Genomic DNA, 27,854 nt, shown 5'->3' with positions numbered 1-27,854 from the left:
GTAAGAACATTTTTGCCTCCCCCCCCCAAAAAAAATTATCCAGATAAAGAGTAAGGAAGCAATTGGAAGAGGGGGGGGGGAGAGATGGGACACGAGGTAAAGTAATTTCACTACCTCCTACTGACAGACACTTAGTGAGAAGAAGTAGGGAGGTAATTAACTATGTCACTGGGAGTACTTGATAAATATCACTTAATAATCTAAAAATTCCTGTAGGAATTAGGGGGCACTAGAAACATAGGAAGGTAGTAGTGGGATAGGTGGAGTAAGATAGGGGGGGAAGATTAGGTAGAGTTATTGCCAGTTGCCTTACTCACGATTAGCCTATAAGCCGAGACTCCACATGATACCAAGTTCAGAGAAAGGCTCACCATGCAGAACGGGCCTTAAGAGGATACAGGGGAGGGGACTGCCCGCTGGAGGTAGGCGCCAGCCTTCACTGGACCTAGGCCCGGAGAGCTTCACCCCATATGAACCAAGCAACCCATTGGCACTAGAACATTCCATGGACTTGAACATGCGATGCACATTAAGTGAAAGGGGGGGGTTCAACTTTGTTTGATATAACGTTCTTACGAATTAGCACTTAGGGAGGATTCCCCCATCTGGGGGGACGGAGGTTAAAAGACACTATATGGAAATAATACAATGTTTTTAGGGTTTAAATAGTGGGATTAGGAGGGAATTGGAGTCTTAGTTAGCACCTATCTATAAAGGGGGGGGGGAATACTAGGTCGGGGCAGGGATGTATAAGGTGTTCACAGGAGTATCACTAAATATCTGGAGATTAAAATCACTAGATTATTAATTCCCCCTTTAATGGGCTGCACCTTCACTTAATGTTAAGGGTAAGAAATAAAGTATGAGTAAAAATTTACGGTAAGGGAGGATTAACGGTCACATATAGGGAGGTGAGTAGGTTAGGGAGCATGAAGATAGACTATTCTCTTAAGAAAAGGGAGTTGAAGAAGACACAGCACCTATTTAAGCTTAATGTGTCACAAATTTATCGATAAAGCTATAGATAAATCTAATTGAACCAACCACGTAAAGTTGAGTGTACAGTAGTTACTATCTAAAATCTCAAAAACCCCTCCAGGAACTAGAGGGAAGTGGCATTGGATATAGATCTTTAAGGTAGGATAAGGAAATCTTGTTGACTGGTTTAGAATATAGATATTGGATTAATTGGGGTAGCTCTTTATCATTTATTGATCAAATACTTATTACATGATACTCTAGGAACTCTTATAGAAGACAAGGGGTCTGACCAATGGAGGCTCAAGATGGGGGGGCTTGCCTTTTAGACCTGGTGCAGCTAATTAAGGAGACTAGTCTATGAAGGTAAATTCTATAGAATGATAAACTTAGGGAAATAAAAGCCGCTTATCTTAAACTCATATTTGTTAATAGTAAGATGGCCGGGGTGAGGGGGAGGCTGCCGATAGGAGTCGTTCACCCTCACTTGACTCGAGCACAGGGGGGCTCCCCTGGTCGAGCCAAGCGAGCTACCCATGTCGAGTAGCTCTTAAAGTAAATTGTAATGGGGTTCCTAGGTGCCCTAGGAAATGTCTTTGGTGTTGTGTTATTCGTTGTTTTTTATACTCGTTGGCCAAGGTGGATAGGGCAACCTACTTTGGCAACGCATTGTTTTTTCTTGTCAGTTGTGGTGGTTTTCGGGTTTTTTTTATGGGTAACCATTTTTTGTTACGGCCGGGGCGGGGCTGGTCACCCATGCACTCTAGCTCTCATCTCCAGAGGATCCAAATAGGAATAGTAACTTGGAGTCTTTGTCGACTCTTCAGGGATAATAAGCATCCAGTGGGGGATTGGATAGATTCCGTACAACTATTCAGACCCAATGACTCCCTGTGGAACTGATATCCGCATAGCTACACACAATGTCCAGGGCCTGAACTCACCTGTTAAGCGGAGGATGGCTTTCAACCATTACCACTCACAAAAAATAGACGTGCTCTTTCTTCAGGAAACACATTTTCTTAACAGTTACGATCCATCCTTTATACATAAACACTACACTAATTATTATCTTGCTAGTGCAGTAGATAAATCTAAGGGGGTGGCCATCCTGTTTGCTAAGCATATCGCTTTTCAGTTATATTTGGAACTCAAAGACCCAGGAGGACGCTACTTGTTACTAACGGGGGCTATTGGGGATCAACTGTTCACGTTTATTGCCTACTATGCCCCTAACGTTGCTCAAATCCCATTTTTTAGGCATCTCTTTTCCACTCTATTCCCCCATATAGAGGGCACAGGGATAGTAGCAGGAGATTCTAATCTGGCTTTGGATTATAGAATTGATAAATCCCATCCCTCCGGTTCTAGATTGAAACATCCACTAAAAAGCGGCTTAAGATTGGCAAGGCTCCTTCACTCGTACCAACTAGTGGACGCGTGGTGTGAGTGTAATCCCTCTACTAGGGATTACACTAATTTTTCTCATGCCCACTCCACTTACTCACTGATAGACCATATCTTCGTTCCCCAACGGGTGTTGGCAGGTATTAGATATGTGAAAATCAGAGAAGTATCCTGGTCGGATCATGCTTTAGTTGTAATGACCTCTTCCTTAGCCCAATTCACTCGGGAAATGAACCATTGGAGAATCAATGACTCACTTCTCAGCGATCACGGGGTGGTTACGGAGATCCAGACGCTGTTGACAGAATACTTTCGTATTAATACCCCTTCAGTCTCCTCGCCCATTACTAACTGGGAAGCTCATAAGGCCACGTTAAGAGGGCATCATATCTCTATAGCTACACGCAAGAAACGCCAGCGGACGACCCATATATCCAAATTAGAGGGGGAGCTGTTGGCCTTGACTCACGCACATAAACATAAACCAACGAATGCTCTTCGAGACCGTATTGATCAGACACGCCTGTCATTAAACTTGGCTCTCACCACGGTGGCGGAACGGAGCCTTCGCTGGTCACAACATAGATTTTACGCGCATGGGGATAGAGTTGGTCGTCTTTTGGCGGTCAAGCTATCCCCTAAAATTCAGAATTATTCGATCCTGAATTATTCGATCCAGTCACACATCTTCGATAAGATGTGTGACTGGAGTATATTCACAAAATCCCAAAGTGGTTATTCATGAATTGGAATATTTTTATAATCAATTGTATGCTAATACCCATGACCCACCCAAGTTGGCAATACAGGAATTTTTAAGATCTCTGTCACTACCCAACCTTAACTCAGAACGTGTGCTTTATTAGAAGAACCAATCACTCAATCTGAAATTAAACAAGCCATTAAACAGGCAAACACATCTTCAGCCCCGGGCCAGATGGCTTCTCAGCTAGTTATTACAAGAAATTTGAAGAAATACTTCTTCCCCATCTAGAATCCCTTTTTTCTGCGATTAGGAAAGGTGAACCCTTAAGTCCATATATGAACGAGGCATTCTTAAGTTTAATCCCCAAACCTAATAAAGATCCAGGAGAACTAGCTAATTATAGACCAATTTCATTGATCAACAATGACCTTAAGTTGCTTACAAAAGTGTTAGCCAATAGAATGAATTCCTTTCTGTCCAGTTACATTAATAAGGATCAACTGGGGTTTATCAAGGGAAGGCAGGGGCCAGACCAAATTCGCAGAGCAATTTATATAATCACTCTATTAAAGTCAGGGTGGGGTAAGATCCCAGGGGCCACGGGCTTGCTGTTATCGGTTGACTTACAGAAAGCCTTCGATTCTATATCCTGGACCTACCTTTTCACACTTTTAGAGGAGTGGGGGTTCGGCACTCAGTTTATATGTTTGCTCAGGAATCTTTACTCCTCCCCCTCAGCTATTATCAAAATGCAGGGATTTAAATCAGCCCCAATTTCGATCTATAAAGGTACTAGACAGGGTTGTCCGCTCTCCCCTCTACTATTTGCACTTGCGATTGAGCCCCTTGCTATCTTGATAAGGGAGAACTGCAATATTAAAGGGGTAGACTGCGGAGTTAAGGAACACAAATGTGCGCCTTTCGCAGATGACTTACTATTATTCCTTACTCACCCTATGATTACTCTGCCCAATGTAATGGCTTCCCTTGATAGTTTTGCGAAAGTGTCAGGGCTTCATATAAATGCAAACAAGTCTTTGGCTTTGAATATAAATCTACCCCCTGAGCAAGTGACCACATTAAAAGATGCGTTCATTTTCTCTTGGCCGTCGACGACGCTGCCTTATTTGGGGATCAATCTTACTCCATCCTTTGACCTACTGTATCAGGCAAACTTTCCCTGTACCTTCAGGAAATTAAAGGGGGACCCGGAAAGGTGGTCGTCGTACAATTTATCATGGCTTGGGAAAATAAATGCTATTAAAATGACTCTCCTCCCTCGTCTTCTATACCTGTTTAGAGCTCTCCCGATTCCAGTTCCTAGATCCAAATTAGATAGGTTTCATTCTAGTTTGGTGAAGTTCATGTGGGGGGGGGCAAGGGCCATCGCTTGCCTAGGATCACACTGTACAGTAATAGGGAGTGTGGGGGGGTTAGGGGTCCCAAATATACAGTATTATTATCAAGCCGCACGTATAGCTCAGTTATCCGTTGTATATTCTGAAGAGGAGCGCCCGGACTGGGTCCACATGGAATCCGGGGCTGCTAGAGATCTGCCTATAGACCTATTGAAGTGGCTACCCACCAGACTGCGGCCACCTATTATGGCCCCCACTCTCTCTAACGCTCTGGCTCTCTGGGATCGAGTGAAAATCTTGGGAAACATTAGCTCACCGCACACTCCCCTTGCCCCCTTATACCAGAACCCGGCATTCAAGCCAGGCACTTACCCTAAAACATTTCAATGGTGGCTGGATAAGGGGCTATATAGAATTGGCCACTTTCTTAAGTTGGGGAGACCTCTGACTCCCTGAATATTGCAAGGAACATACGGAAATGCCATCATCAGAATTGTACCGTTACTACCAAATCACCCATTTTTTACGTACTGTACTAACACGAGGTGAGGTGGGCAGTGGCCCCGGTGCATATGAACAATGGTGCCTTCAGTCCACTAAGCAGAGAGGGGCCATTTCCTTGCTATATTCCATACTACTAAAGTCCCCCCCGAAACAGCCATATATGTTGGCCTGGGAACAGGATTTGAATCGAGAGGTTTCAGAAAAAGTATGGAGACGTCGCTCAGGGGTGACAACTCGGGGACTGCCTAATGTTTCATTACTGGAGGCCAATTTTAAAGTATACTCCAGGTGGTACCTGGTGCCCTCTAGACTTGCTCGTATGTACCCGGGAACGTCTCCCCTATGTTTCCGGGGGTGTGAGCTGGGGGGCACCATGTATCATGTGTGGTGGTTGTGTCCTCGTATTCGAACATTCTGGGGAAAGGTCTATAATCTAATTTTCCAGGTGACGGGAATGCGTGTCCCGAGAGATCCCGGCTATGCCCTTCTCAATGATATAGTGCCGATTTGTTTTGTATGCATGTTGTCAAACTACATTGTGATATGTTTAAGTGTTCTGTTATGTCTTGGTGAAAACAATAAAACGTTTGAAATATAACATTACAGGAGGACCTGAATAAAATAGGGGTGTGGGCAACTACGGCAGATGATGTTTAATGTTGATAAATGTAAAGCAATGTAATGTATACAGGTGAAACTCGAATAATTAGAATATCGTGCAAAAGTAATTGCAGTAAGTACTGCAAAAGGGGCCCAAACCAAGTACTGAGTACATATGCATGCTTGTACTTTTCAGAGGTCCGATATTGTTCTATGTACAATCCTTGTTTTATTGATTGCATGTAATAATCTACTTTTTTGAGGTTGTGGATTTGGGGTTCTTGGGGTTTTCATGAGCTGTAAGCCATAATCATCACAATTATGACAAATCACGGCTTGAACTATCTTGCTTTGCATGTAATGAGTCTATCTCATATATTAGTTTCACCTTTTAAGTTGCATTAGTGAAATAAATGAACTCTGCACGATATTCTAATTATTCGAGTTTCACCTGTAAATGTAAATAAAAAGTAATGCATTTTGGGGTTAAAAACAGGCAAGTGGAATACACATTAATGGGTACTCCACTAGGGAAGTCAGAAATGTAAAAAGATTTAGGGGTCGTAGTAGACCACATATTGAATAACAGCACGCAATGCCAGGCTGCTAGTAGAGTACTGTCTTACATTAAAAAGGGAATGTACTGTAGATACAAAGCAATAATGTTACCAATTTATAGATAACTTGTTTGGCCTCATCTTGAGTATGCAGTTCAGTTTTGGTCACCAGTCCACAGAAAGGATTTCCTTGAGTTGGAGAGAGTCTAGAGAAGAGCAACTAAGTTAATTGAGGGGCTGGAGGACCAAAGCTATGAGACAAGGTTTCTAAATGTAAACTTGTTCACGCTGGAAGTGAGGCGATTAAGAGGGGACATGATTTGATGTATTAAATGTTGGGTGGTGATGGCAACAACAGCAATAAACTTTTTACTGTAAACTCCCTAATAAAGACTAAAGGCCACCACCTAAAATTGGTGGAGAAAAGATTTAACTACAAAGTGCATAGGGGGTATCTTTTAGTCAGAGTAGTTACATTTTGGAACTCTCTGCCACAAGCAGTGGTATTAGCAGAGAATTTTGATAATCAGTTAGATACAGTCCTAAGAGACCGTAACATACAGGTGCACGGGTACTCTTAAAAACTAAGACCACACACGGACTCATATACACACAAGCACGCACAACACACACAGACACATAAAGGTTGAACTTGATGGACCTGTGTCTTTATTCAACCTCAAATACTATGTAACTATGTAAAATATCCAACCCCCATTATTGGAATGTATGTAAACCCAATGACTAAAACTAAAAGCAGAAAAATACATTTAAAAGTGAACTAATCATAGAGAAAAAAAGTTAAAGCTGAATATAATTGTATTAAAAAATATTCCTCAACAGGCGCCAATGATGTAAATCAAGTTTATATTTATCATTATCTTGTAAAAGTAGCAGTTATATGATCACTGTGCTGCACTTATCCTGTGCAGAAAGCAGAGCTGTGGGAGAGACCCAGCAGGTCCACCAACTATAGACTATCTGCAGAAAATTACAATGGGGTGGATACAAGACCAGTCACCTTGCACAAGAAGAGAGAGCAGCTGTGACCAGTCTTACAGTAAACTCTTGCACAGGAGAAAAAGCTTCCTGCTGGATCTGAGTAAGGATACAGATGCCTCTTGTATTTAGACAATTTTTGCTTATCCAAGAGTTCAGTAGCAATATCTCTCATTATTATTAGCTCATGTTAGTCTTCTAGCACTACTAGGCACTTGTTGTTCATAGAAGACTTTAGAGCAATAAGGATTAGCACAACAGACTGCAAGATTGAAGTATGCTGTTCATATGTAATGTATTAGTATTTCATTGTTTAAATGATTGTATCATTATAGAGGAAGTATAGGGAAAATAAAAAATGACATTTATGATGCAGTCTGTCACTAGCATTAACACAACGGTTTTTGGTTTTCTAAGTTCTCCCTGTAACACAGTTATATGACCTATTGATTTTGCTAGTAGTAATTTATTTTCAACTTCCTTTAATAGACCAAGCTGCCCAGCAAAATGGGAAATTAGAGAGTTGTGACAAACCATTTAACACCGACAGGGGGGTTTACAAATGGTCTGCTTTTATTAATATAGTTAAAACCTTTATTCCAAAAAGGAAAATAAAATTTGTTGCTACAACTCTCAAAAGTGGTGGCTGGAGTTAGGCTTTAATTTATTAGTCAATTGTGTAAGTCCATCTCAATCTACTAGTTCATATAACACTATCTTCTGCAAAGGTTGATGATGCTGCTGTACTAGGGAGACTACACTGCTTCCTCATAGGTACAGTGGAGGAGTGGGTGTAGCTAGATAGAAAGTGTGTTATTGGAGGGTTTCACATGTAAAATATAGCAAAAACTAAAACTAAAAAGGGAATTCTAAGGACTGGTAAGCTGCAATATATAACATTTTTGTTGTTGGGTTTAGATATGCTTTTATAGCACACAAACACATTTTAAATTAGACACACTAGAAGTTTACCAAGGCCAAGCTTACTGTGCAAACTATGGTGAAGCTTAGCTCTATCTTCACCGAGGTGTAGCAAATTGATTTATTTACCAATGCTCAGGGGGATTATGCTGGCTGAAACTGTATATAAGAGTGAGCAATGGTAATAAAAGAGTGTAGATATGGATCATTCCATTGTTCTGTTCTCTGCAATAAAGAAAGATGTATTATGTTTCTGCTTCAAACAATTGCTTAGATTTGCTGCAATTTTGTGATATTTTTAAATATGCAACAATAGGTTCTGTTATCTGGATAATGTGTGGTATAGAAGTCATATGTTAGTAAAACCATTTTCAAAATCATGTAAAAATCTGCTTTGACATAAATGCAACAAGATCTAATTTCAGAGAACATAATTTTGCTGAAGAAGATACTACCTTTGCTATTTCCATTTGTAAATCGAACATACTTTTGTAGTCAGCTATAGATATTCCAGTAATTCCAGGATCATTTCACATTTTCTTCTTGAGAATCTAGAATGAGCTGATTCATCTTCACTGATATAACAGTTAACACTTAACTGTATTATTATATTGCATAACTATAATTTGTAAATCAAAAATGTTATCCTACTACTATGAAGAATTAGACATTATTTTACAATGCGTAAATCTTTTACAGACATTTTGACGGCTAATTTTATGGCAAAAAAGACAACAAGTTTCATTTTTTGCACATCTCAGAAATTTAAACTGACACCCTTCCCAGCAACCACAAAAGATGTTCAATAATATGTGTTCTTGTGGTGATTGCTTTTTGCCATAAACAGTTAAGCAAAACAGTTAAAAAAGTCTCAGCAACTATGGTGCAAATTTGAATTTAGGACATGCTTAGATATAGAAAGGTCTACAGATTACCCACCATTACATTTTGCTCATTGCCTAGCAAATCCTACCTTAAAGCGACATTAAACCTTTTTTTTAAATATATTTTTTTATGGTGGCCAGACTTGCTGAAAAAAAGTTATTTTTCTCAAGTGTTATCCAGACTGCAAGTCCCCCGTGTGAGTGTCTCCATCAGCTAGCAGACTGATGTGGAGTCACCCATACTCGTGTGGTCACGGCCGTGCCTGCGCCTAGCCTTGTGCGTCCATAGACATACACAGCATGTGGCCGGCCACGCCCCCACCCTTGCAATCATAACTTGACTGAAAGCAGAAGGAGTCTATGACTCTGCCCTCAGTACCCTCCCCCGCAAACAGGAAGTTCGGGGAAATCTGTGTATCTTCCCGGTCGTGGCTGCAGGTAAGTGTGGGGTGGGGGGGACAAGGCTGTTAGAAAAGTGCTGGGTTTTTTATGCTTGATGCAGAGAATGCATTAAGGGAAAAAACACCTAGCCTTTAATACTACTTTAAGGATATTTAAATTGCTAAAGCATTGTATCATAAACAATTGCCATTTTTAACTAAAATTCTTATGTTCACCTTTTTTTCATTCTTTGTTGCATCTTAGTGCTGCATATCTCCAAAGGGCTGCTGTATGGGCTGCTCACTACAGCCCGTACAGCAGCTGAAGGCGCTGCCGAGCCAAACCCATATGCTTTGGCTCGGCTGAGCCATAGTGACAGGTGAAGTGTGGAGAAAGGTCGGCCGAACCCGACCCTTCTCCACGCAGATGACTGCTGGGAGGAGCCAGCCGTGATCTCACAGCTGGCTCCTCCCAGTTGTAATGACAGATCAGTGTCCCCAAATGATCTTGGGATGCTGATACGTCCTTAAACAATAACTACTGGGTGGAGCCGGCTGTGACGTCACGGCCGGCTCTGCCCAGTTGTTATTTATTGCCCGGGGCCTGCTAAAAGACTCTGGCAGGTGCCGACGAATAGGAAATAGTTGGGCAGAGCTAGCGGTTATGTCACTGCTAGTTCCACCCAATTGTTTATATTTTGCTGGCATCTGTCAGATTTGACATTATGCGACGCAAGTTTGTTGCGTGCGGTTGGGTCAGCGTGCATCGTTTTTTACATTTTAAATTTTTTTTCTTTAAAACATTTTTATTGTTTTCTTAACTTTTTTTAATTTTTGTATTTATTTAAATACTTTTTAAACATTTTTTTCTATTCTGCTCGCCACCTAGGTGGTAGCGAACAAAATAGCCAAGCAGAATGCAGCTCGGCGGCATTTCGTTATTCACTCACTGCCGTTCGGCCCCTATGGGGGCATACGGCACAGAGTGAGCTGCCAGAGCTTTGGCTCAGCCGATACAGATATTGGATCGACTGAGTTGAACTCCTTCTGCACTTCAGCTCAGCCAAACATGCAGAGCATGTTCGGCTGACCGAAGGCAGCCGATGTATGGCTGATTTTAGCCGATGTACGGCTGAAATCAGCTATAAAAGGCTTCAGTGAATAGCTGAAAAGTGTTCGGCTCAATTCACTTCGGCTGGGTTATTCACTCGGCTGCCTTTGGCAGCTAAGTGAATAAACCCCTTAGTCTTAATCTGATGCCTGTATGACAGACAACACAGGCACCCATTTGGGCGACAGGGACAGAACATTGTCATGCTATAAATACATAAAGCCAATGCATGAACAAGGGCTTTTTATGACAGGATCACCAGGTATTATTTTAATAAAAGATGTAGATCTCAAAATATTAAAACTCATTTTGTAATTACATTAACATCTTGTAGCTTATACACGGCTTTAGTGATTGGTCTTATTACAATATATCTATTTATAATGCTGTCACAGAAATAATGAGGGCAGCTTTATCCAGAATTCTTTCCTTGCTGTCCTTCTCTCCCTACCTGTTCTGCTTATCTGTGGAGTTAGTTATAATATCTAAAGAATAGTGCCATGCTGTGTTACAGATACACTGCATTTTTTTAAATTGGTATAAGAGGGTTGATCAGGAAAAAGTGAACTGATTTGCTTGCCAGGATTGCTATCAGAGTCTGCTTTCCTTAGTGATTTTTTTTGTTAGCAAACAGCCATAGCTTCATAAATGATCTTGGAAGGAAACTTTTTATTTAGTAGATTTTCCTGTGAAGTCTAGTATCCTAATTTTCTTCATGTTCTGAACACTGGTGTTACATATATTTGTCATTTCAAATGTTGAATGTCTAGTTTTGAAGCTTACAGTCATATCTTAGTGCATTATTCACATGACGCTGTACAGCTTGTATCCGTTCAATTCAATAATAGAACAAATGTGTTACTATTGCAGATTTACTTATCTGTTCTTTAATCTAATGTTTCATAAACGTGTTGAAATGTATAATATTTTACACTAATACCAACACAGGGCCGGGTGATAAAGCAGTAGCATACATCATGTAAGGATAGCAGCCATACATTGGTTTAACATACCATCATAGCAACCTTTTCTTGGCCAAAGCTGGTAAAGTTTTATTGAAGACAGACAGGGAACAATTAAATGATTTAAATTATCATTATACAGTGTATTAAGTTGACATTCTCTGTATTTAAAATCACCAGAAGACTTGCTGGATAGAAAAATGCTTACATTTTGAACCTACCATTTATTATAATTGTAGTTTTAAAATGCATTAAGACATATAATTTCATTGTTCTGAATTAAACACTCTTTATTTTTGATTGGGGGAGTGGGGAAGAGTAAAAAAATAAATGTAGTTTTTGTATATCTATCTGAAACCCATTTGAGGAGATTATCCCTCACGTTCTGCCCCTATGATATACAAGAAATATAGGGTGCAGTTGCCTCCTGGACAGCCATAAAAACTGTTTTAGGTTTTCACCCATCCTTATTCTACTAGAAATTAATTTTTTTCTATAATCCTCTTTCCTTGTTCTGTCCAGAAGTGAGGGGAAATCTTCCTAATAAAAATACAGATTGTAATAACAACCTGAAAAAGGCTCCAATCCTTCCCTGCTCTACCTGAAAACAAATGTTTAGAATAGAGGTGAGCTTTAAATTGACTCTATCAGGAAAAAAGCATGGGGACTGCCACTGCTAACCTATTATTTGAGAATGTTAGTTCTTAAGCTGTCATGTTGATGCTTTGGCTTCATTTCTCTGATTCTGAAAAAGCATAGGAATTAGAAATTCTGACAATCTTCTGACAATCATTTATAGCTTCATTGATCTAGGTCGGTGGCTCAAAAGTATTGATTCCAGGCACAAATAGGCAACTGGCATTTTCAAAAGAAAATGACACAGAAATGCACAGAAATGCCAGCTTCCATACGTTTCTCATAACAGAGTCACTTTAAATAGCATTCAGCTTCAGTGAACACATAATTATGCACATCAGTTTTTGTGTCGTGTTGTTGCGACTTACCAGTCAGTGATGGCTTTAGTCTTAAGAGGAAGTGATCTCTTCTTACATTCAGTGCTACAAGTAATTTCTTCCCTCACTTACTCCCTTTGAGGAGATCTATTCCCAACTGGGACCCTAAAAGGAATTATTTGCACATCTTACCAACTCCTCCTGGCATATGTACTGTCCAGCTCTTTTCTACGGAAATGGGAAAAAGACTTGAATACCTCCTTCTCCCCACAGCAAACAGATCATATTATCCACTTCCATCTGTAACAAACACCAAGAAATAAACCATAAACTGTTGATGGGGTGGTATACAACCCCTCAGTAGGGATCGACATCGGTAGTTAGTATGTTCAGCGAACACAGGAACTATCAGGGCACTCGGCGGGCTATTCGCCCGCTGAGCTCCCCATAAGGCACTGTGCAACGCACAATGCCTTGTAAAGCCCTGGTCAGGTGCAAGACTTTTCCCAAACATGGCACAGTGCATTGTAAATGCCATGATTGGGCAAAGTAATGATGACTTTGCCCAGTCATGGCTCACAGCTAAGTCCTGACAGGTGTCGGACAAATGTAAACAGTTGGGCGGAGCTAGCGGTGATGTCACCACTAGCTCTGCCCAATTGTTTCTATTTTGACAGCATCTCCCAGAATGCCATTTTGCGGTAGGAGTTCCTCGCGAGCAGACGGGTCGGTGGGCGTCGAGGTTTTTATTATTATTTCTATTTCTTTTTTTGTTATTTAATTGAGCCGTCGTCGTGGACAATGTTGGACATCGTGATTGACCTTAGGATTATGTTGGTGGATTAATTGTTTTTTAAATAAAAGACTTGTCAAAAACATGTCTTTTTTTTCAATTAACGGATTTTCCCGAAAGTGTGGCGTCTTTTTTACAATTTCAATTTAACCCTTTATTGAATGGGTAGGGCTATAAGTACCCCTTACTCATTCACAAGGGGGGCCACATCTGGGTGCCCCTTTATTAAAGGGGTACCCCGATGTGAATATGCCCCCCCTGCCTGCACCCCCACGATGTGAACCCCGGGGCGACCCTGTAAAAGTCCCCTCCCAGTGCCGAGGGCATGAGGCCTGGTATGCTCGCTTGTCCCCCCCTCTTTCCTGCCATGCCAGGCCTGTGCTCGGATCATGGGTCTGGTTAGGAATTTTAGGGGGGGGGGCATTTTCTCCTCCCATTTTTGTAGGAGGGGTTCCTCCTTATAATTTCTACCAGACCTTAAGGGCCTGGTATGACTTTGAGGGGAAACCCTACATACTTTTTTTTAATGGGGTCCCTCCTAAAATTCCTACTAGACCTTAAGGGTCTGGTAGCACTTTTGGGGGGAACTCCAAGCTTTTTTTTTCTTTTTATTTAAATGGTGTCCCTCCTAACACCCCTTCCTAAAGGGTCTGGTATTGTTTGAGAGGGGGAACTGCACACTTTTGTTTTCTTTATAAATGTAATTTTTGCTGCAGCAGGTTCTATACATTGTACATATTCGCCACTTTACAGGCAGTTTGAGGGGGACCTCCCAGGCATGATATTTAAAGGAATTTTTCATTTTTGTTTCACATGAAGCAATGTTAAAATCACTGCTCCTTTAAAAATTGTATTTTTTAAAAGTGCTTTTTTCATTGATACATGACCCCCAGGGCAGTACCCAAATCTCCATACCCTTTTTATGGCCAATAACTTGCATATAAGCTTTCAAAATGGAGACATTTGATTTTCTGAGTTCTGGTCCCATAGACTTTCATTGAGTTCGAAGTTCGGGTTTGAAGTTTCTCCATGTTCTAAAGTTTGAACTCGAACCGAACTCAGGTATGTTCAGTACATCACTACCCCTCAGTAATTTATTGGATTTTCCAAGGCTCTGAGGACAAATGTCTCATGCACATTTAAGAGATTAAACAGTTCTGGTCCAAGGTCACCCAAATAAATCATTATTTTAGGGATATTGATTTAGTCATAAACACAGGGCTTGCTTTCTCTACCTCACATACATCTAAAAATCCTGATGCAAAAAAACTCTAATGGTTCATTTACTTAATGTGCACGCATCCCATGCACATGGGAACACCCCCCTATGCACAAACGAACCTATTGGTTCACGAAAGTGAATGACATCATGCACATGGAAGATGTACCCATAGCACTTGAAGACAAATCAGACTCCTTTAGGCAAATGTGGTTCTACTGGATACATTACACATTCTCTGCTGATTACACCTACTGAATAGTGCTCCCTGCAATAATTAACCTACCAACCAAAGCTCTGCTGAGTTGACAGTGGGACAGCCATTCTTTATGCCAGATGTCTATCCCTTTCCTTCCTAATGGAAGGGAATGCAGTCGGTCCATCTACCCTGCCACCTCCACCATTTTCTCCCCCCCCCTTCCCACTCCTGTACAATCTTGCTTCCCTCCCCTACTTGCCCTTCCACTGAACATCCCCTCCCACTCATTTTGTCCCACATACATATTCTCCTGTTTCTATCTTAACATCACACTTTAGCCCCCTAAAATATAACACAAAACATCTGCACTATGTAATACTTAAGGACATGCCTTTATTTCACTGGTACATGTTATTGAAAACAAAGGTAAATGTGCAGTATTTGTCTCTGTCTGACATTATGTATACAATTTATTATTGGTCACTTGTGTTTTAAAAGCAATTGTTCTGCTGGTTCCAATGTTACAAAAATGTACCACTATGTGCTATTAGCCTTCATCTGCAGAAAGCTAACATATGCGCTATTCAATGCTGGTGTCAGTAGAAAGAATAAGGATCCAGCAGCAGGATATCTACCTCTGCTCAGTGATACTCAGCTGTGGACTTTTCCAATTTTACACTGGATTTGGTGAACAGCTTTGTGAATGTGAATCTCTTATGTCTTTATAGTCTTATTCTTTGTCACTAATGTTTAAATAATCTTTTTTGGTAATCAAAACTAAAAAAAAGGAAAGTGAGTACTGTTTTAAACACTTCTAGTTTTCTATTACTGTGTTACTATTTTCTGCCTTTTCATACATTTAGTTTTATAGAATTAGCCATTTCACTAAATCCAGTGTTGCATATTAATAATGGGGCATATGGTTTCCCTGTGTGTAGAAATGAAGTCGTGTTATTTTGTTGTAGTGTTCTGCATTTTAGTAAAGCTGCGCTGAATATAAAATACTATTCCCCATACCTTCATTTCATTCATCGATGATAATCAGAAACTCAGGACAATATCAAAAGCAGATAATGCATCAGGACCCTTGAGCCCAAACTTAGATGTCACTAGCTACTTTACAAAATAAAAACATCTGTGTCTTCAAGGTAAAAAGATTGGCCAGATATTTTGCGCTTTTTTTGGCAGATGGCAAATTGCAGATGTCACTGTTGGCCAGAAGACAGTAACTGCAGCTGTCACCAAGTGAGTGTTCAGTCTCTAAACCCTAAGGATTCCTTTGTGACGCCATTGAAAAGCTTAATCACAGGACACACTTCAATTGAACATTTAATAGAAGTGTGGTTATGCAGTACACAAAAATTTAATACAATCCCTTTCAATTGAAGCACTTGTTTGAAGAAAATGTGTTTAGATGAAAAATGTGTAGTTTATTACTTCAAATGAGGACTTTCTATATTTTTTTGTATGGCTGCACTAAATGTTTCTAAACTTGATTGTCAAGAATTATTTCATTGGAAGGCAATACATTAGACATGATATATAGGTATATCATTATATTCCTAAAAGAGTGTGCAGAAATGAAAAATCTAGAGATTGTAGGATCTCAATCTTAAGAGCAAATCATGTAAGACCTTTTTAATAGCTAACTCATTGCTGTCTTTAAAAGAGGGACTTCCTGAACTATTTTAGATATTCTGTATGCAAAAAATTCTATTTTCCATATGTACAGGGAAGAAGACAGGTATATTTTACCGTAAAAAGAGTTGCAATACATATGGTTTGGTGTCTGACCTTGTGTTACTGAGGCAATCCACAGCCTATACAAATCTAAGCAAAGTTAGGGTATGTAAGCCCTAACAATTAACTTCTTTATCTTGCTCTCTTTTGGTCTGTTAAATATAACAATGAAAGTGTTTTATGTCTGTTTGATCATTTCCAAAAAATATTGATCATTTCAGAAATTCAGAGCTGTCCTGTGTCCTCTGCACAACTTCTATGTTATTTTAAGGAGTCTAATTACCCTTCCTAGTTCTAAATTTGGACTAAAATAGTGTTTATGTTGTAGAGATTGGAAGGGTTTGGGTAGTTTAGTAAAAGACAACTGGTCAGGGCTGACACAATTTAGTCCACAAAAATGCGGTGTGTTGTCAGCTCACAAGAGCACTTGGGGGCAGAGTGCATTTCTGGAAGATCAACAAGTATTTTTCTGTATTTGTGGGGTCTTTAAAGTGAGAAACCAAAGCAAAATGTGCATGTATTTCAGAGATGCATCACATATTTCTTTGCCCTGACATACACTTTAACTAGAGGACAATAAGTGTATCTTAGCACTGGAAGAACTTAATATCTTACGCAGTGAATTCTAGACATTTCTTTGTGACTCTGTGGAGGAAACAGATTGTTGCCTACATCAAACATACACCACATCTCCTAAATGCACCAATCTGTAAGAACCTGAAAATATATCCCAGTAGTATGGCAATTCAAGTGACTTCATGTATGCCTCTCACCCTGCATTTTAAATGTGTTATCAACTGAGAGCTGAATGTTTGGTATTAGGGTTACTATGTCTTGCATTTCTAGGCTCTCTTTTGGTAAAGCGGTTCACTTTAAAGGGACCTCCATGAACTTCAAGTATGAAAAGGGAGCAGGAAGGGCAGGAACTTACTGGGGGGAATTTATCAAAATTGGAGCAGACAAAATCGGGAGCAGTTGCCCATGACAACCAATCAGCTTCTCTCTTCAGTTTGTTGAGTTAGACTTTGAAAATGAAAGGTGGATGCTGATTGGTTGCTATGCACAGCTTTTTCAGATTGTGTCTGCTCCAGTATTGATAAATTCACCTCACTATATCATAAATTACTATTTAGTAAAAACTTGCAGTGTTAAAACTCAGCTAACACTGTGCGAGCATTGGTAAAGTGGCACAGGTTTTCCATTTACTGTGGTGAATGGGTGTCCATTTGCAAAAGTAAAGCTGGCCATACACCTATAGATTATCTGCAGATTTTCTATGATCAGATAAAAAAAGTGCAACAGATTCCTCTATCTACTCTAAACTGTGTGGGTGGAGGAATCTCCCACTGGGCCAACCTTCAGTATCTTGCTAGTCAGCCCCACTGGCTCTCAAAATACATGAACAATGCCTGCATCCAATCAGATTGTTCAGGTATTTTGACAATCAGTGGGGCCGACAAGCAAGATACTGAGGCTTGGCCCAGTGGGAGATTCCTCCACCCACACAGTTTAGAGTAGATAGAGGAATCTGTTGCACTTTTTCCATCTGACCTTAGAAAATCTACAGAAAATCTATAGGTGACTTAAGACTAACTAGCCATAGTGCTACTACTAATGTCAATTTAAAATGTCAGTACTTGGCATGTCTGTTTATTAGAGGCAGCGTTAATAAATGAACTTAGCATTCAGTCCTCACTCATCATTACTAAATCCTGGTATCTTTAACCCTAATCTTCTCACTCTTGTATACACGTTTTATTGAATCCCTGGAAAATCATAAGCAGTTGCTACATGGTGCTCATTCATTTTACATGGATTCTAGTGCTTTTTTTCTGTAAGGGATGCATATCTCCTGCACTGTCATGGAATGTTGCATTTTCAGATTAGTATGAAAATCATGTAAAAAAACATATTACATTTTACACAGTCATAGTCTTGTCTTTTTCTATAGAAACGGATGTTTTTTTAAATACATAAAGTCTATTTGATAACATATCCTGAAAGAAATTGATTTGAGATTTTCTGCTTTACCTATTCTGCTCAGTATGAATCACAGTCTGCTTCTGACTTAATGAAATTGCCTTTTTGATGGCAAAATAATAATATAGAGATAATTATGGAAAAATCACTTTCACTGGAAAGTAAATATTTTGATCTGCTTAATAGATATTTAAGAAGCATACTCAGTACTAACACAGTTGATGACTACACAGAAACCTTCTTATCACTTATTATTCATTCTTATTCTTATTATTAAATATTTTCCAGGGAAGTTTATACCATATAAAATGTTTAAACTTTTTTTTTTTCCTTTATCTTCTGCACAGATACCTCAAATCAGCTATGCATCTACAGCACCAGAGCTAAGTGACAACAGTCGATATGACTTTTTTTCACGTGTGGTCCCACCTGACTCCTACCAAGCCCAGGCAATGGTTGACATTGTAACTTCCCTAGGTTGGAATTATGTTTCTACATTAGCTTCAGAAGGAAACTATGGAGAAAGTGGAGTGGAAGCATTTACACAGATATCCCGGGAAATTGGTAAGCTTCCATTAAACTGTACTTTACACTTAATGCTGAGCTACTAATGTGCTACATTTATAAAACACACTGTACTCTCCGTAGAGCAACAAATATAACTGGATAGATTTATGTGACAGGTTCTATTGTACTGCAACTCTGGAGCTTAAGTACCATTTGCTAGTTCTATTTATCTGAACATTATTAATGGTGATTTTCTCACAACAAGCCTTTTTGACAATTCTACATAAGCCATTTCTCCGTAATAGTGGTTAATAGATTTTCATTCTTATTTGGTGTAAAGCAATGTGGTAATGCCTATTTCTAATAGATACTATGAATTGTTAAATAGTACATAGTAATAGCATAGCATAGTATTCTACTATGCCTGCTTTAGCATTCATTTTGTTTTTGTAAGCAACATTCATAACTTTAGTAGGTTGGATTTAACTATGTTTATAAAACTATTTGCACATTATTTAATAGCAATCCTTGTATCTCGCCAAGTTGGACTATGCTACCTCACTTGGAGATCGCTAATTGCAAGCAGGAGCAGAGGTTATTTCTTTACAGAAGAGAGAAAGGAAATAAAAATAATGTATAATACAGAAAAGGATGGAGAGGGGTAGAAAGTAAAAACAAAGATAGGACAGGTTCATTTATTATCCTAAAGCATATCTAAACCCCAAACAAAAATGTTATATATTGCAGTTTATCAATTGGTGGCTGCTTAAGTTATTTTAGGCTTTTCTACTTTATTTTTACCTAGTGATCTGGCCAGCAACACAATTCCTGACTTAGGGTGGCTCCACTTTAAGGAGAAGAAATGTAGCCACCCTTGGACAGCAGCATTGTGGAGAGGGTTATGTTACATGCACTAGCAGATTTAGATGGACTTGACTAACAAATTAAATCTAAACTCCAGTTAACACTTTTTCTTTTTAGGATAAAAGTTTCACATACTGTAATTGAATAAAAGTTGACCATTGTTAGCATCCTTGTCAGTGTTAAATGGTTTGTCTCAAACCCTCTAGTAAAACTTAACAGACTCACTGGCCAGATCACCAGGTGGAGATAGCAACTGTTGTCGCTATTTACAAGTTAAAGGAGAACTATGAGGTGAGTGATTTTCACCCAACCTCATAGTTCGAGCCGACGTGTGACAATGAAACTGTCACACGTCGGCTCAATAAATCGGGAAGTGAGCGAACACATACAGTCGCTCGCTCACTTCCCGATCATGTCCCTGCAGAGAGCCGTGACTGTCACTCATGACTCCCTGCAGGGATTCCCCCCTCCCCGCTCCGATCCTCCAGTGCTGACTGGCGGAACAGACGGGGGAGGGGAGGGTACAGCTGGCTCTGCCTCTAGATAGGCAGAGCCAGCTGTCAATCATGCAGCTGGGTGGATCTCGACAGTAATGTCGGAATCCGTCCCGGCTGCGGCGGTCTCAGTATACCGCGAGCCGTAGCTCGCAGTATACTGAGCTTTGGGTCATGGGAGAACGCTAGTTTGTGTCCTCCAGTGACCCAGAACAGAGGAGAACTATGGGGAAAAACACTTACCCCATAGTTCTCCTTTAATACATGGTCACTGTAAGGATGGTAACATTTTGTTTAATCTTAGGTCTCTGAAGAGGACATTTGGGCACAATTTAAGGTTAGAGAAAAGTAAGTTTCCTTTAAAACTGCAGAAGGGGTTCTTTATGGTCAAAGCAGCAAAAATGTGAAGCTCCCTTCCCCAGGTAGTGGTAACAGCTGGGTGCATTGACAAATTAAAGAAAATCTTTTACATACCTTCTTTGATAAGCACATGACACAGGGATTTGTACAGTATAGATTACTTAATCAGACACACATTCACACATTGGACAATATGGGCCTGTGTCTTTATATTCAAATGTTTGCTTTTGGGTTTAGATACACTTTAAGGTCATGGCTATCATGGCTATTTGCTTCTAAATTTCTGGATATTCTTAATTCACAGAATCCAGAGGCTTCAGTTTTTTTTAAATGTTTAGGTTAAAAAATGTACTTGACAATTGTAATCTGACATTAACTATATTTAACTAGCTCAACATTAATTACTGCCAGTATGGTATAGTGCCACTAAACTTAAAAATACATTCAAGTACCTTAACGATTAGCAAAAATGTAGCTTGTGTATCACTTGGCTGTATACAATTATATTACCTCTGACTTTGTGCTGACACTGTCCTTCCTTCTGGAGGGTTGCTACTTTTGTTCCCCATGGTCTATGTGTATTGTAAAGTACCACTCCAAGCTTGCTCCCCTGATGGACTACAAATTAGTCAACTAAACACAAGATTGTAGTCCATCACAGGAGGAGCTTGGAGCGGTGCCTTTATCACAACAAACACAGAAATCATGGAGACCAAAATTAGCCACCCTCCAGAAGGAAGGACAGTGTCAGCACCAATTCAGAGATTATTAGAGGATCTACAGTGATACACAAATAAGATACATTTTTAGTAATAGTTAAAGTAGTATTAAACTCTCAAACTTTGTTTCAATATTGAATCCAGATCAAACAAATATACATTGTCCAGCAAAACAATGCTTTACATTTTTTCCCAAGCACTTACAATCATCATGTTTCTGAACAGCTCCAACTCTCTCAGCTTGCCTGAACTTCCTGTCCAGTACAAGATCACAAAGGACAGTGCAGACTCCAGAAATTGTTAATCTACTAGCTTGGACAACGGTGGAGGGAGGAGAGGGGGCCAGGGGTAGGGAAGTAGCTAGATTTGCTGTGCCTGTGTTTGTGGAGACACACACAGCTTACTAGCACACACAAGGGTGACTGCATAGCACTATTGAGAAAGGAATCACTCTAAAAAAGGAAGTCAAGACCAGTGCTTAGGGGACCAGCTGATTCTGCAGGAAACTAAACTAAACTAAACTTCTAAACATTAAAGTGACATTAAAGTCAAAAAAAGTTTCCCTCCCCCCATGTTAATGTTAGCACTTACCTTAAATGATGTCTCTTATTCCGATCTTCTTCTTCTTTCCTGTTGTTTTCATCTGTCCCTCCAGCGGTGCGGTGGCTCTCCGATCCAGCGCTGACTGCTCTGTCCCTCCGATCCAGCGGTGTCTGCATGCTGGTGCACGCATCCATAGACTTACCTTGCGTCTCTGCTCGTCTCCCGGTCGAGAATCCGAAATGTGCATGCGCCCGCCCCAAGATCCTTTGCGGCTGCACAAACAGTTCCTGATTCTCGGCGCGGGAGCGCGCAGCGATAACAAGGTAAGTTTAAACCGCTGTTTTTTACACTTTTGCCCATATCTACTGCTTGCTAGCAATAGATATAGGCAAAAAAAAACAAAAACGGAGGGTTTAGAACCCCTTTAAGCAACATCATCCATTGTAAGTGATTTCATCAGCAATTGAAATAGCTTAAAATTCTTTTGATTTTTTTAATCACTTTAAGGCACTGTGCAACACACCTTTTTGGGTGTTTTGTAATTTAAATTAGCAAAGGTTTCTATTATATCATAAATGAAGCACGAGATGTGAGAACGCAGCCTAACGTTCTCCAGAAACCACTGGACATAAAATTTGACAAGACTAATACATTTAAAACAAGACTAATACATTTTCCTCCACTGATGCTTCACATAAAAGTGATTCTTGTTATGAATATTCCTTTGGAGAGCCTGAATTTAGCCAGAACTCTGCCTATTGCTCACCTGGTGAATATACTATTTGATGTACTGCAGCTTGGCTGATCTATGATACTAGTGTTACAAAGAAGTCTCTGGAGGGGATCTAGATTGTTGTTAATAAGACTAGGTGTTAAAATATTTATATTTTAGATTAGGTAATATTCAGGGCCTATGAAAACTGGAAATGTAGAAAAAAGGAAAAAAGGATTATAAGAAAGAAATTAAATTTAACTGATTTGTCAAAATTGCATTAAAAACACATTCATGATATTCTTTGTCACTTCTTGTGAAAGATTATTTTTCTTTGTAGACCAGTCTTTAATGATGTCCTAAAAGTCAGTGTTTTATGAATGATTTCTCTCTGTAAAGAAGATCCGAAGACAACTGTCAATCTTCTCTCGTAGCTGAATAAAAAATAGCTATTCACTGATCCTTTAGAAGATATATCAGGGCTGTTTTTAGTTCACCCACCCTATTGTGTCAGATTATCCATTATAGAAACTGGGGAGTGCCAATTAGAGGCCAACATCGGCCAATCACAAGCTAAGATTTAAGCCTATCTGCATGCCATTATGACATCCAGGTGCTTAGAGTCAATAAAAACATAAAAATAAAATGGCAATATGAGAATCCTGCTTTGTGTTTTGGACTTAAGTCTGTGCAAAAGCTAGAGAGAGGTCACTAGTGAAGCGTTGGCAACAGAATTGTCTATCTTACTATATTATCCAGCTATTCCTATGTGTTTTACATGTTTATTGCTTTTTTGCTATGATGTGTTCTTGCCATTTGCTGGTAAAGAAAGTGATCAGAAGCTGTTATATTGAAATCCTAGGTTTTAGTCCACAAATTGAAAATTTACAGACCCTCTTTTTTTCCTATCTTTCATGGAAAGATTAATCCATTTTATACATCCCTGTGGTGATTTCCTTCAAAATAACACACTCCCCTTAGGTGGCAACTCTTCTATATTTTTATACCATTTAGAGAGAAACACACAGACACTAGTCTCCACCTCAAGGCATTTCTTCAAGAATGACTGAATCAAGAGTACAGTTGACATGTTTCATTAAGAATGACTGATGAAGTCAGGGTACCCTTGATGAAGTCATTCTTGACTAAATGCATGAGGGTGGAGCTGTGGGCTGCATGTGGAGTCCAGTGAAGCATCCAGGACTATGGGTGGACAAACCGCATATACCTATTCAAATTGCTGTCAGGATTGAGTGATAAGAATGTTTGCTAATGTAGTGCTGATATGCACTTTGACCATTGGAGTTTTATGTGTGAGGATTTTATATGTTATTAAGTTGAAGATTTTACACTGTTGACATTTTCTTTTCTGATTTTGAGTGAGTGGGTGAATTTTCAAATTGAGGTGGAGGAATGGTAAAAGCAGGTGAAAATGGATTGATGAAAATATCAAGATACACTTTTGAGAAGGCTCACTAAAAATGTTTGCATACATTAGGTTATTAGTTGTACATGTTATAAAATCTGGTCACCAAGATGTTTTTTGTGAGTGTTTTGGTTCACTTTTAAAAGCACTACATGTATAATATTGTTTTGATAATATTCATACAGTTTAAGTTGTGTATAAGCTATTTGAGCTCTTGATTCACATACATAAGAGCACAGAAATTGTGTGTTTATATTAAATATATTGGTTAATATTAATGTTATTATGGAAATAGCTGCTGAGCAGACTAGCTCCTTTTAGGGGATGCAGATAAGTTGCAACCAAGTTGACAGCCATACCTTAGTAAACTTGTAAAGGGGGTCATATGGATTACTTGCCTATCCATCCTGGCCTGAGTTAAAGCTCTGAGAAAACAACAATCCTGGTTAAATAAAAAAAATTTCTCTTTAGCCTCATATTTACATTGCTTTTCTTTCCACTTTTCGCACTGTAAATTAAAAACTATATTATATTATAATAAATGTAAAACTTAGGCATACTCACCTGATTCCTGCAGTCCAGTTCTGTTCAGTTATTTACCTATGCGGTAACGTAGGTCTGTTTGATTCTTTCTCAATGCAAAAAATGTATGGGTCTTGCTTCTCCCCAATGACTGAACAGTTTAAGAAGAAGAAACAGACTGATAAGCTCATAGCTCTCTCACTCTACTTCCTCCTCCTGTCACCATGTGTCATACTAGCACCTGATTGGCTCCTTGTACTACTTCTCCCTCTCGCAGCCTGTGCTCTCTGTGCTGCTTCTCCCTCTCCATGTTTGTACACAGACTGCAAGTGGCTTATAGCAAGTCATATTTAGGTACCTATACAGCCTGAACTTTAAATACATTTAATAATGTATTAATTAACACAGAGCTGCATTAATTTGTGTCTTTTAGATCTACCTGGAGTTCAGCTTTAAATGACCTCATCTAGAGTTAACTTTTCATGTGTTCACGCTAGCAAGTCCAAACACATGAAGAGCTGCAAACATACCTTATACAAATAGTCCAATTCACCTATCACTACTTTGAAAATCTGAACAGTTTTAATTGGACACATTTAAAAGTGCCTTCCCTCTCATAATGAAATAAAATAGGTACTAGCACTAAAGGAAACCTGTATTGAAAGAAAGATATGGCCTGCCACTGCTGACATCTGCTTTTAAAAATGTTATTTGCATAGCATTGCTGCTAATCCAAGAAAATATAATTTTCCTTCTCACTGACCTGGGCACAACTTGCTGCATACCTTTTCTGTATAATTGACTTAGGAAGTATTGAAACCAAAGAGATTCAGACAACTAGTATTTTAGAACAAGGTCAAGAGTGGCATCCTCCCATATTTCTACTAGTACCACTTTCTTTTAACATGGTTCTAATTTTATAGTGCTGCTTTCGTGTATGACGCAACAAACAGGTTTCTTGGTTGCCCTCCTAAGAAGGATTGCCAAGTTCTGGGGACTTCTGAAATGTAATTCCCAAATCTTCTGAAAGTAGAACTTTGGTCAAATGATAAAATCTAGACCAGGTTCTCTGTACCCCCTGGAACAGTTTGTAAATCTGTTGATCCTTCCAGTGGACTTATTGAATAGGCATTTCCTATGTTAGGGTAAACACACTCTTCCTTCTGCAGTCAAGTCATTGCAACATTGTCACCCTTGCAGCTACAGCTTTGATGTTGGCAGTTTTGATAGCCCTATTAGTGGATAGTCACTCCTGGCTCCACCCACGCCTTTAGATTAACAGCCCCATCTGCAGGAGCTTAGACAAACTATATTAAAGCCCTGCGCAGTCCATTCCACCACCCCCAGCACTATCTATCAGAGTGAAATTAAAATCAAGCTCCCCAGATGCATTATTATTTAAAAAAAAGGTAAATTAAATTTCTCTTAGGACATTTACCATGTCAATTAGCCTTGAAAATGTCTGTGTTTATTCCTCCGAGAGGAGAAAATTAGAGGCTTCAGATGGATTTTAACTGCTTATATACCACATTTAAAATCCTTTTATCATAAAATATGTGTTTGACATATTGCCCACTCTGAATCAGTCAAGCAGTGCTTCATATACTATGCTTTTTATGTCTCAGTAAGTTATGTCTCTTGCAAAAATCACACAGTGCTTGGTAACATTTCTAAGAAATGTGAAATTATTCAAAGTTTTACTCACAATTTATTACATTTGGTAATTTGCTCTCCTGCTTATGTAAACCAAGTAGTCATATATCAACAAAGTTCTCATTTAGCTTGCATATGTTTTATGGGTCACAAATAAATTGACCAGTTATTCTACTTAAATATAACAGTCTGCAATATCCCCATGAAGCTTACTGCTGTAACCTTGGGGGTACTGTTATCTCTAACAGCAAAATCCTGTATGAAAAAGGAAGAAACTGCTACATAAGTTTGAGCGCCAGTAAATACAAGATGTGGGTGAATGGTTCTTTGTAATTTACCATAGCTTCAGGAATGACATCAGCTTAAACCAATCAATTCTAGTTTCGCATGCTTCATAAATTCTGCAATCTATAGTAGATCATTCAGTTAGATCGATGCTAACAAAACAGGTTTTGGTTCTGATATGAAACAAGCACAGAGCTGTGCTCACAAGTAAAAGTGGCTCAATGAAAGTCTCTAATATTTAACAAATTTTAGATAATGTTATTTTTATATCAGATAATATAATAATATTAATAATGGATCTAAAACCTCATGGTGACATTCGCCCTTTATATTTGTGTTGGTGACCATTGTCATAGGGACAGAAAGTGAGGAAAATCTAAAATTTTGAGTTTTCACCAGAATTGGAGGTGACAGAAAATCTTCCACTTGGGGCACTTGTTTCATTGACAATTATGTAAAAGGGGTTTTCCCTCACTTTGGAGAAATGTCCTCTTATATAATTTTTCGGTCTACAGGATGGAATGTAAGGAAAATCTCTCCTATGGGGGACAGATTAAAAGAAAACCTGATGGGGTTTTAACTAATTTCAAACTGTTTACAAAACCTAAAAAAAGTTTGGGTTTAGGTACATTTTAATTTGCTTTGGTCTCTTTAAATATCCTTGTTTGTCCCAGGTTAACGAATATCAATCCTCTAATACACATGTACTGGCTTTACTTTATTCACAATTTACAAAATATTTCAAGCTGACTTTTGCTAGTGACATATACAGTACAGTAGGAGATGTATCTTTCACAGTCTGTGACAGGTGATTATATAAACCTGAACGTATGTCCTCATTGCTGAGCACAGCTTAGGACTGGTAACATAAAAGGGTGTCTATTACTTTATCTTTAAAGAAATAAAAATCCAAGAAGGAAATTTGATTTTGTGCATTATATTCAATTAGATTCTAAGTGGCATTTCCAAGACAGCCAAGGATCCCCAAAGAGTGAATGCATCAAATAAAACAAACAATAAATGGCAGCTAAAACACACACACACAGGGGGGCTCTAAGCTCTCAGCTCTCAGCTGCTTTAGGTAAATCTCTAATTTTAGTGTGTTATAGATCCATAGATATAGAAAGCTGAAATCACTTGTAATCAATCTCCTCTAAACCTTGAGCTTGGTGATTCCATCCTCGAAGTAAACATATTTCTGATTGTGGCTGCCTATTACACTAAAGGTGTGGGAGAGAGTGTATGGGTCCTTCTTGGGCAGATTAATATATGTTAAATAGGAGGTAAATTGAAATCTCACTAAGGGGAAACAAAGTGATATGAAACTTAGAGAGGTTCTAACCTTTCCCTACTATTTCTAAAACTTCTAAACAAAAGAGCTTTGACTGTAGCTGACCTTTTAAAAAATATGAAAATCCTAATTATTGGGTGCACATTAAAAATAAGGAAAAGCCGGTAAAGCTAATGATGGCATAAATAATGTCAAATAATGTTTGAATCCTGAGAATATTTCAAATC

The 27,854-nt window shown here is 39.1% G+C and overlaps 1 protein-coding gene across 1 annotated transcript in view; it reads left to right on the top strand.

The window, feature by feature from the left end:
* Positions 1-27,854, top strand: part of LOC108804841 (metabotropic glutamate receptor 8-like) — a 786,696-nt gene that overhangs the window by 274,330 nt on the left and 484,512 nt on the right. The window contains exon 3 of the mRNA XM_018576745.1: positions 18,599-18,815. Coding sequence (XP_018432247.1) covers positions 18,599-18,815 — 217 coding nt within the window. The remainder of the gene's footprint in view (positions 1-18,598; positions 18,816-27,854) is intronic.

Source organism: Nanorana parkeri, unplaced genomic scaffold (genome assembly GCF_000935625.1).
Source record: "Nanorana parkeri isolate BGI_ZX_2015 unplaced genomic scaffold, ASM93562v1 scaffold75, whole genome shotgun sequence".
Lineage (NCBI taxonomy): Eukaryota > Metazoa > Chordata > Amphibia > Anura > Dicroglossidae > Nanorana > Nanorana parkeri.
This window is presented reverse-complemented; position numbering and strand designations above follow the sequence as displayed.